This window comes from Chanos chanos, chromosome 1 (genome assembly GCF_902362185.1).
Source record: "Chanos chanos chromosome 1, fChaCha1.1, whole genome shotgun sequence".
Classification (NCBI taxonomy): Eukaryota; Metazoa; Chordata; class Actinopteri; order Gonorynchiformes; family Chanidae; genus Chanos; species Chanos chanos.
The window spans coordinates 28333368-28345455 of NC_044495.1; the positions used below are offsets into that span (position 1 = coordinate 28333368).

Here is a 12088-nt window from a genome sequence, read left to right on the forward strand (position 1 = left end):
TTTTTTCAGATCCTTGTCATTGTAACGTTTTTGATTTTTTTTTTTTTTTTTTTTTGAAAGTACATTCGGATTCAGTTTTTGAGGCTTGGAGGATGACATCAAGAACAGTTCCCCTAAAGCGGGAGGATATCCCTCAGGCCCTGGGGTTAGCCATCCTCTCGGCCTCTCCACTGCTGTGCAAAAAAAAAAAGACAAAAAAAAAAGACTGAAATCGGACAAGGAAGCGTATCAAGGAAGTGTGAGTAGAGACGGTGTGCTGAGCCAGAAGACGAGGATGGGAACAAACAGATCAAGCTCTGCTTCTCCCTGCACACACTGAGGTCACACAGTAAACAGTACTTTTCATTTTTACTCTAAGAGTAGTCTCTTGCATTGCGGGGGACTCAAGCTTTTCTGTCGTCCTTGATGTTCTCACTTTCCTTTCTCTCCTTCGTGGTACATTTTCTCTTTAAATACATATCGTGTATCGTGTCACCCCCCCCCCTTTTTTTTTAAAAAAACAAAAAACAACAACAAAAAAAAAAAACATTGGGCTCCTTTGGTATTTTTATGCGCCAACTTTGTTCACTTGTTGATCTTCTACAGTCTTATGGAAGGTCCAGTGTAATCAAGGTAGTCTTTGTGGCAGTTCTCTTTAGAAATATGATCCCTAATTTAAACCAATATCTGTAGTTCATCATCAATTTTTAGTTTGGGCATTCCGGTATTGTAGTTCCTTTTAGAGGTTGTTTAATCTGAGACAGCTATAGAATGTGCTTATCGTTAGACTGCAGAGAGGGAAAGACGCCCGGCTCTCTCTCTCTCAAAGGAGAGCAGGCCGAAACAGCCAGTCAACTGAACAAAGAGGAAGGGGAGTACCTGTGCTGGCTGTAGTTTTGAGTTTTCCGTGTCTGTGTGTGTCTGTCTGTGTGCTTATGTCTGAAGTATTCATCCCTGGGTTTTCTCACCTCATTTTATCTAGGGGCTCATTTGAGTGCAGTGTGCAGAAGCAAGAGGTTGTTTAAGAGGAGCTGAAAGAAAATCTCTCTCTTCTGGGACGTGAATGAAAAACTTTTAAGTTATGCCACAAGGGGACTCTTTCTACCACTCACAAGGCAGTCAGTCAGTGTCCCAGATGGAGTGCGAAAGTCAAGAAGCACTTGCTCTCTTCAACAGGCTGAAAAGTCTTTTGGATCCTCACCTGCTATCGAGTGAAAATGGAACATCTTCACTTTTACTCATAAACGGACTCACTCAAATACAGTTTTAAGGTAACTCAGATGGTTTTTGTAACCATCATAGAACTCTTCAGAACTAGCCATTCGGTCTGTGGTCCCCATAAACATACTGTATCGCTCTCGCTGTCTCTCTGTTACTTTGTGTCTCAATGTTTAATAAAGTACTACAATTAACTGGACTCTATAATAGCATCATACACTATTCTAATCATGAAAGTCAGAATAAATTGACACCCAACTTTGTGGTTTGAACAACTTTGCTATCAGCGATATTTTGAAGGCAACATAAATGTAACAGTTCTTTCCTTTGTGCAGGGAATTGAAAATTTCACCTATGAAGCGAACACCCTTCCCCAAATGCAGCAGAGTGGGGAGTCAACCATTTTTACGACACTGAGAGAAAAAGTAATCTTCAGCTCCACCATTCTCCATCCCTACTCTTCTAGGAAGCAGAGCTAATGTGACGCAAAGGCTTGTGGGAAAATAAAGGAAGTGATGAGATAGATGGACAGGTCCTCGCTCAGGCACGGCTCGGTTTGTGACGGACTCTCCCAATGCACTCTGGGTAATGCGGTCCTCAGCTCTCCAAGGTCATGAGAGCGATCACCTGCTCCAGCTTCATGGCCAGTCTTTGTTTTCTGGCTGCATCGTCCTGCTCCAGTGCACACACAATCTGCCAGAGAGAGACACACACGCATTGTGTAACACACATCACTCATAACACCATTACACACCAGTGTTTTTTCATCTTCCCGACTCCTAACTGTGACAATTAAAATCAAGCTAAATGATGACAAATTACTTTTTTTTTGGTAAAACCCTGGGTATTTTTCTGTTCCTCATCTTTTCGAGAGTAAAGACATGAAATAAAGAGGAATGAAATGAACATTGTTGTGTTGTCACCATTCAGATGGACTGTTAGTGCTGTTTTAACTTATCATTTAAGACTGCATGTAAACCCACTGTGGGGACAAGCTTCTGCTGTCCACTGTTCTAATACACATATCTTGCTTTAGAGCATCCTCAGTGAAACTAGAGTGTTGCTTTATTAAAAGAAGTGATGCACAAAGCCACAGAGCCAACAAGTTGAACAGACCATTTCCCTGTGGAATCATCCATGATAATGACTTGGACTGGACACGTACCTCCTCAGCGTATTTGCCCACGTAGGAATAGATCTCACTGAGGGAGCTCATGGTGTTGAACTCATTCATGTGCATGCGGGACTGCTCAGCCAGATATGCGTTCATGTCCTGATCACTGATGGCAGGCATTTTACTAATGTCCGAGTAGTATCTGTCAACACACGCACAAGCACGCCCAGACACACACACACACACACACACACACACACGTACACACACACACAAACACACACACACACACACACACACACACACACACGTTAGAAATAGACCCAAAAAGGCCATAGACAGGACTAAACCATTTTGTTATTTAATGATTGCAATGTAACAATTTATTTTCATTTTGGCTCCAGGACAGTTTTGGGTCAGGCCAGGAGAGCCTGAGAGTTAAACCAAGAGTTAGACTGACAGCTGTCTTACCCTAGGGGATCATTCTCACCTTTACTTTTCACACATCCAACAGCCTCAAGAGGCATTCACACACAGTCATGACTCTTAATGAGCCAGTGCCCTTGAAAATTTGGTGTAGAGGGATGTGCAAAATCTAAAGGATGCTTAGAATATCTGATCAGTGCCTCACAAACTCATTCCCACACACACGCACACACACACACACACACACACACACACACACACACGCACACACACGCACACACACACACACACACACACACACACACACACACCCACACACATATTTGGGATGTCCGGGAGGTGGCAGGCAACAAGAATTAAAAATGTAAATGACCTGCTGTAATTAAATGGCTGACAGTGGCACGGCTGCTGCTGTTGACAGTGACTGATTGCTTTTCCTACACTGAAGATCTTTCGCTCCAACAAAACTAAAACTGTAGGAGTCCCCAAGACTCTGTGCATGTGTGTGTGTTTCTGTGTGTGTGTGTGTCTCAGAGAGAGAGAGATATCCTGCATCAGGACACAGACACAGCTTTGAATGACAAGTGCTGCAATGCACCATGGGGCCATCGGTGGGGAAAGTGTCAGGGTGGACTGACAGGGAGCATGTATCTGTGTGTGTGAGTGTGTGAGCGTGTGTGTGTGTTTGAGAGAGAGAGACAAGGAGAGAGGTGAGTTGCGACAAGAGAGATGTGGCTGTTTGGGGATAGTGTCTGTGTCTCTGTCACTCATAGCACACACACGAATGAAAAGGAGAGACATTTCATGTAAAACATCGATTTATCCTTAAACTACCAGTCGTACGGAACCCAGGACTGCAATGAGAGACGCTGTCTCATTTTCTGATACAGATAGAGCATGGCTAATTAAAACCATAACCTGACCAATCATCCTCAAGGGCATCCAGTGTGTCCATATCACCTGCTTACCTAATACACCATGAACAAAAACCATTTCAATTACTGCCACCCCACCACTAAACGTAACGCTTAGAAACGTGGATGTTTACGATAACATCAATGCATCAACACCATGTCCTTCACCCACTCCTCTGTCTCCGCTGCTGTTTCTTCTCTCAACACCCTACGGTCCTGTGTGTGTTTGTGTGTAGACTGATAACAGTGCTCTGCCTTATTACACAATATACTCCTCTCTCATTATGATACATTATCCTCTCTCATAAACAGAGAGCAGTGTTGGAAGATAGCAACTGAAAATGCAACAGTGGAAACAGCACGAATGACTCTTTGTCTGATTTACTGAGTCATGGAATTACTGAAAAATAATAATTCATACACCTAGTTAAAAAACCTTAAATATTCACATTAATCTCAGTGAGAAGCCCACAGACAGACTCTTAAACACACATTAGTGAGCTGTGGGTGTGTTGTGAAATTTCAGACTTCCTGAAATACAATCTTTCGCCAGCGTTCTAATACGGCGTTTCCCTAACAAATAAATAAAATACTTTAAGCAGACTCTAATCACCACCTAAAGGAATGAGGAAACCGGCTAAGCAGAGTGGTTTGTTATTGTGTATGGCCGTGCTGGCAATGAGGAAGAGGAGGTTGATTAGAATCTTATCTCTGTCTGAATCCAACACGTTGGTCCGTCAGGGCCCGCCAGCCCTGGCAGCAGCTAATGCCACATGACACAGAACCTATTTACTGCTCAGCTTCAGGTCAGTATGTGAAATAGCAGGAATGACACGCCTGTTGTTAATGATGGGCTTACCTGCTCGGGCCAAAAAACATCGGAGGAAACCATTGGCAAAGAGAGGGGAGAGCTTTAGAGGACTACAAACACAAACCCTATCCCTTGGCGAAAATGTGCAATGGAGTTCTAAAAAAATGTTCAGGAGGTGTAGTTAGAAGATGACGCCTTGTGCCTCCTTATATTAAATCACAGTATATAACTTATTTACCTTTTACGATGTCAGCAAATGTATAATCTGATCTGTCAGGTAAAGCAGATCATAAGTTCAAGCTATCTTGCTCATCCGCTAACACACCTGTCGAGCCACAATTTCATCACTTATTTCGTTTAATGTCCAGGGATTTTCAAGGTTACGAAATGAACCCTCTCCCCCGGTAAAGCCAGCGATAAAGGCACTCACCTGCAGTGAGAATTTCTAATCTCTGACTGTACACACCTCTCACAGTGGCAGGACTGACGGATTCTTTCAAAAGTAAAAAGTTCAGATCTCTCGGCAGGAGACGCAGGGCAATCACAGGGAGGTTTTAAATCACAGATCAGAATCTTTCTCAACTTGGATATATAGCTGTGGTCTTGTGATAGCATTCGGTTCTGTCAGAATTTCTCCTCATTTGTAAATCACCCCTGGCCTGCAGGGAAGAGTTGTTCTCTTACTCAGTGACTAACTCCTGCAGCTCAGTGTAACAGGCACACACTGTCACTCTGCATGGACACAGCATTACTCAGGCTTTATATCATACCTCTACACCTACTGCACTTTCATTTCCGCTACACACTCTCTCTCCATCAAACACACAAACTCTCTCTCTCTCTCTCTCTCTCTCTCTCTATCATACTTCTACTCATACTGCTGCACTTTCATTACCGCGACTCACTCTCTCTCCATCAAACACACAAACTCTCTCTCTCTTCCTCTTCCTCTCTCTCTTTATATCATACCTCTACACATACTGCACTTTCATTACCGTGACACACTCTCTTTTCCCTCTCTCTACCATCAAACACACAAACTCTCTCTCTCTCTCTCTCCCTCTTTTTTACACTCACAAGCACATAAATGCATGTGCACCCACCCCCCCCCCCCCACCCCCCCCCCAACTAGGCACTCATACATCCACACACACACACACAGTCACATTCGCACTCCTATACTATTTGCTGTTCGGCCTCAGAGAGAATTATGCTTAAGTGATTCTCATCCATATTTAAAGCAGCCGGGCAACCACTATCATCTCCTCCAACAACATATAGATCAGTGGCAGTACCCATAAACTCAGCCGACAGACATACATCATACAGAGTTAATGTAAAACCACACTACAGCACCAATAGATCAGACTGATGGATCATCTCACACTGACTCAGAACCATACAGCCTGAACAAACACACACATAGTCACACACACACACACACATACACACACACACGCACGCACACACGCGTATTCTGATCTTCAGGCTAACAGCACCACTCACATATAAACAGTCTGAACCACTGCACACACACCCACACTCTCCATCTTTTATTCCTCACTGCCCCCAAATGAATTGAATACAATTCATATTTTAAGAAATTACACCAACACTCTCACACACATGCCATGGCTTGCTTTGTCACACCAGCGTGCATTCTGTCCATTAGAGGCCGTACAAAGCAGGGCCTACCCCAGGCAATCACATCCATTCACACAGTGTTTCATTTGTGTTGCTACTCAACTACTCATACATCAGAGGTCTCTCACTGCTACGACATTAAAAAGGCAGCAGCTCCATACAGAGTCAGCAGAAAGCACTTTCATCTTTAACCGTTCACTTTTAACATACAAATGTAACAAAATTCTGAGGGCAGACATTTGGGATCACAATTTTGTACTTCTCTGTAGAACAGTGGTTTACTTACTGTTGAACTGTGAGTGTTATACTCATGCCACTAAAGCGTTTAGCTGTCTGTGTGTGCATCTCATAGCAACTAGGTTTGCTTATGGATTCTCAATGTACAGACACACAAATGCACGCTCACATACATACCAGCACACATAAACACACGTTTACCTCTCTACCCAGCTCTTGTAGCTGGGGATGTCCTTGGCATAGAGAAGCTTGTTGGAGGGCGAGTCTTTGCCCAAGCGATGTTCAGATGTGGAGCAGGAGTCCATGAAGGTCTGAGCCACCACAGACAGGCAGGCATCTGTGATGCTGCTCTTATGGATGTCGAACACAAACTGGGGGTTCTTAATCACATTCACCCAGAAACGCAGAGGTAGGCTGCAGGGACAGAGAGAACACAAATCTGTTTTTACCAGCATTGCAGATATGTAATGCTTATACAAAGATACCAGACGTTTTTGAACTTGCAGACAAACTCTTGAGAGTTTAGGATCCTTGATCTTGACAATTGTTAAAATGAAATAGGATGAGGACAATTTACTGGTTATTGGAGAACTCAGTGCAATTTATTTGTCCTGCTTCTGAACATTGTCGAGCCTTTCAGCACAGATGTAATTGATTTAATATTTTTCAGAGACAAAAAGAACCGGGGAGTCGGTTTCTGATTGATCCAACCCAAACAGCGCAGCCGGCGACCTGGATCAGAGGAATGTGTGTGTGGTGATAAAGCGCTGAAAGCAGTGGAGAGAGATGTGAAGCCAGAGTGTGTTGGCAGAGCTTATTTCCTACATGTTCATTCCTCTGTCAGTTACAGCCAACAAACTCGGAAAACAGGAAGCAAAGGTTTGTTGTTTTAGCGTCTGGGTTTTTTTTTTCTTTTTTCTTTTTGCGGCGCTGGCTTGACGGTGGTGTGCTGACACGTTGCGTATTGACTTGTTTGCACCTCTGGTTTAGTTCAGACTCCTGTGACAATAAACATACAGAGGTATACGTAGGCCTGGGCTCCGTAACACAGAAAAGAATGAGGAGCTTACAAGTAAGACGGTCCTCTGTGGTTGTTTGGTCTATCTGTGACCCTTTTCCCCTGTTGATGTTTGATTTTGCATCAAAAACTCATTAGCTTTCGTGCTGCTTTGATTCTTTTTTTTTTTTGTCTTCGACAAGAAAGGGAAGAACGAGAAAATGAAAAAGAGAGACACCTCTGTGGAGTTGATGCGGTGGATGCATCAAAGGGAGAGCGAAAAACCATTCAAACAACAGCATCTCAACACCATCCCCCTACTGCCTTCAAATCATTCATCCAGACAAAAGAGGATTTGAGGAAAGAAAACCTGCCGTTATGACTTCAAATTAATCTCAGAGAGTCATCTGGGATTATGGGGAGGATCAGAGGGATATTAACACTGTAGCAGTGAAGTCTTGATTGTTGATAATCTGTCACAGCATGGTAGTGTACACATCTATACAGTCTTGCCATTGTATAGTCACGCAGGATTCACTGTGAGAGTTTGCTTGGAGATGGAGGGTACAGTGCGCCCAGCAGAATGTGAAGGGGAGAACCTATACTTGTTCTCTCTTGCCTGAGACCCGGAAAAAAAAATCCTTGCATTAATGTTTGTATCTTCAAGAGCGGCTTAACTCAGTGTTGATTCAACATTTTAATCAATCAGTCTAAATAAACTGACTCAACCTATCAGGCTCTCTCTACTAATTTTTTTTTCTTTTCCAGAGAATCTGCTGTAGAGGCATTGCCTCTCATCATTTCATCTGCATTTCACACTTAAAACATGATATGGATTTTATATAATGACTCTTTGTACAAGGCTCAAGGTTTAGCATTTCCTTTGTGTCTTTGTTCAATAACTCATCCCTAAAGTTTCAGGTGTCTTTGTTCTTTGATGACATTGTGTAATTTAGCTGAGAAAACAATATAAGTCTATTTACTTTGTGAAATTGTAAACGGAGTCTGGGCAAACAGGACAAATGCTAGAGAAAGCAGACAACAGACAGGAGAGGGAGATAGGTATGAATGCTAAGACACCATCTGGATTGTCTAGAACTCTCCCTCTCTCACACACAAGCACAAACAAATACTCAATAAAGAGAGTTTCTATAATGTACTCTAGAGGGCAGACCAAATCCACTCTGTTTCCTGTTAAAAGCTTTGAAAAGGCAAAGGCTTTTCAGCACTGAGTTTCATTCACAGCTCTACGTCAGCAAAAGCATCAAATGACCTGTTGTGATACATTGTTTGTTTATCACAAATGAAAAGCTGGATGCCTCTCTACTTTACCCTACCATACCTGCCCATATTCTGTCCCTCAAATGCTCAAAATTGACATGGCGGTTTATCCAGCCAATGGTGTGGCTTAGCAAAAGTGTTACGTTCCTCTGCTGTGCCGTCTACACCATTAAAATCAGAGATGTCCTTCAGAGAGCTCTGCTCAGTTAAGGACTTATGCCACATGCACAATTTTATTATGCTAGGACTGACTCTTTTGTTTCACGATTTTCCACAATCACTGAGAAAAAGGGATTTTCCCTCTCTCGTGGGGACGTTTGCAGCCGTCAGCACAAACAGCAGAGTGGGACATTAGTTGTGCGGCAGATACACACACACACGCTCACACACATGCACTGACAACAGCGACACTGCTCTGGCATTAGAGCGTTCTATCCGACATGCGTGTGATGATAAATTGCTATTTAACGTCCTACTCGTGCCAGAGCGATTCCATTAATGTCTAATGTAAGTGCGACCCATGGCGCTCCCTGAAAACATTTAACATGCTCACAAATGGTATAATAAGGCAATGGAGGGAAGACGGGAGAAATTAGGACCATAAAATAGAGCAAACAGACCTTCTCCTCCTCCCTCTGTCCAGCCCACACATCAATTTCTGCCTACAGCTCCCATACCCTTGCAGAGCAGTCTTGAGTGATGTATGGTGTGAACTTGGCAAGGGGCACAGCCTAATAGAGGATTAACACCCATGTCATTCTCTGAGAGCTCTCTTCTCTTCTCTTCTCTTCTCTTCTCTTCTCTTCTCTTCTCTTCTCTTCTCTTCTCTTCTCTTCTCTTCTCTTCTCTTCTCTTCTCTTCTCCTCTCTTCCTGGTACTTCCCAACTTTGGTCATCTCTCCTCAAACCAATAGCAGTTTACTGCAGCCAGGAAGTACATTAGGGTCTGAAGTGATGGGGTGAAATTCATTTGGGGATGGCTGTTTTTAACCTACATCAAACCGAGACAGTGATGTGATGGTGCCTTTGGTGAGAGGGGACACTAAGAACTGTGGCAATGACACTGGTTATCCCACATTGGATTAGGCCGGTAACATGCCAAGTATGAGTTACAGGTGTGCTTCGTTGTAATGCCTTTACGTCAATGTGACCCCAAAACAAAGAGTCATGGTAAAAGGAAGTATTAAGCCTTCATCAAAACATGCTCTGATGGAAGCTTAAAGGTTAAACATGTTGGCCAAAGTTTATGGCCACAGAAATAAGTGGGGGAAGATGAGGTAACGTTAATTCTATTCTTTTTGTCTAAGCAACAAGCTTTTCTGTTGACTCCATTGTTTTGGGCTCTCTCTACAATGGATATAATATGCCATGCCTAATTCAGACACTGAGCACCAGATCACACTAAAACACTAAACACACTAAAACTCCTCTCTCACATTTTTCCCTAAGCTTCTGCCGGGTTACAAGATGGGGAACACAGAAATACATACAACTGAGCAGACTTTATGTCTATAGATGTGATTGGACATTGAATTCAATCAACTATGGCACCTTTGCATTCCGTACTTACCCTGGGAATATCGAAGGCTGTATTGGTAAATAAAGGTGAAGGGTGTTAATAGTGTTTGAGAGTTCCCAGGAATGGAGCTGTCAGCGTTCTTACCAGTTGCTCTTCCATGTGTGTCTGACGTGCGGGTCATGAATGCTGTGCTTGTCAGCCTGCTCGTCCAGGAAGTCAAACATGTATTTGATGGCCAGAGGCAGGGCACTTCCTCTGTGTGCCGTACTAAAGATGGTCTCGAACAGGTCGTCCACAAACTTCTGCAGCGTGCCCTGAAGAACAGAATGTACCAGACAAGGTCAAAAGGAGAATGAGAGTTACATGTACTACCACTGTATGCTTCTCACCTAACCACTGCCAGGAAGAGAAAATGATTTGTTATGGAATACCTTGACTCTATATGTGCATAAGTGTTTGTGTACTTGAATGTGTTACCTGTCAAAGTTGGGGCCTAAATCTCCTTCTTTGATGGGGAATTGTTATTTCACAGTTGGCGTTTAATAATATCTAGGAACAGCAGCAGAATCTGCCTAAGCCTCTTTGTGTGGATGGATTAGTGCCCACCCTGCACCATCGACCCTCATTTGATTTAGCACCGTCGACTTTAAGGAGAAAACGGAACAGAGAATCTAATCCACTTGTAACGAATGAGCTGATGGAATACATGGGGGCTGGGGGATGGGGGGGGGGGGGGGTGTATCTCGTGGCAACTGCAAGCACGCTGCCGTCAGATGAGGTGTGCACAAGCACAGTGAATAAAATCCCATTTTGCCTCAACGGTGACCGAGTCAGGGAAAAGAGGGGAAAAAAAGAATCCTGTTAGCTGACAATCACAGTCATAATTCTGCAGCGTCCCACATTCCTGACAGCTTATCTTTTCCCTATGAAGATGAAAATACATATTTCTGGCTTGCCGAGTTGTCGCTGTGGCGACAGTGGCGGGTTGTAGGAGGCAGAGAAGATGGTAAAGAACCTGACAGGTGTCATCTTGTGGCTGTGTGAGGGCTGACATCATCATCAGTCGACCAGGAATCAAAGCAGCCATTTTCTGCCTTTCAGATCTACCTGGTCATTACACCAAAGCTTAAACATACTATTAGACTCAACAAGGCAGGCGTCAAGATTCTACATATACCTGCTGGTTTAGTCCAATCAAAGAGGGAGATGAATGGGGACAATGTGAACTGAGAGAGTGGAAGACGAGGAGTGAGACGGAGGCAGAGGGAGGAAGAGGAAGACATAGTGTGTTTGTGAGAGAGAGAGAGGGGGGGGGCAAGAGTACGTAAGGATAAAGCTTTGTAGTTGGTGAATTCCCCCTCCTTTCTGTCTTTCAGAGCGAGGAGGCACTGATGGACCTAATATGGGAGATGTCAGCGCCTGTGGTGGGCTCCAGGTATTTATTGAAGGTGTGAAAGCCAAACAGTCAATTACAGTGCTGTCGCAGCAATCATTTTTCACCAAGAGTGATGGTGCCCAAGATAAACTGGTTATTCCACCAAAACAATCCGTCTAAAAATATGACATGTTGTCTGCATGCCCAGCTGGGTAATCACAGTGAAGTAGGGCATTTGTGAGTGTGTGTGGGCATGTGTGTAGGTATGTGTGTGAAATACTCTCTTAGCCAACACGTTTGGTGTTTTGATCTCTGTGTCTATACATGCTGTAAATGTGTGTGTTCTTTCTGTGGGTATTCTTCTGTAGCAGGTCAATAAGTGAATGTATGGGTGTGTATGTGGGAGTACGTGAGATGTGTATGTCTTGCATACGTTGTTTTTTTCTGGCCTTTTAAGGACACATATGCATCCCTGCCACACACACACCCACACACACACACACACACACACACACATTCAGACAAACACACGGGGAAGCATCCGTCAGGACAGCCGAGCAGGACAGATGCTATG

The 12088-nt window shown here is 43.7% G+C and overlaps 1 protein-coding gene across 2 annotated transcripts in view; it reads right to left on the reverse strand.

Moving 5' to 3' along the window:
* Positions 1-511: 511 nt before the first annotated feature.
* plxna4 (plexin A4) overlaps positions 512-12088 on the reverse strand; it is a 195959-nt gene continuing 184382 nt past the window's right edge. For both annotated transcript variants that reach the window (XM_030785978.1, XM_030785970.1), the window contains exons 29-32: positions 10284-10453; positions 6545-6757; positions 2363-2513; positions 512-1890 (exon numbers count right to left, since the gene is read on the reverse strand). In XM_030785978.1, coding sequence (XP_030641838.1) covers positions 1795-1890; positions 2363-2513; positions 6545-6757; positions 10284-10453 — 630 coding nt within the window. In that variant the 3' untranslated portion in view covers positions 512-1794. The remainder of the gene's footprint in view (positions 1891-2362; positions 2514-6544; positions 6758-10283; positions 10454-12088) is intronic.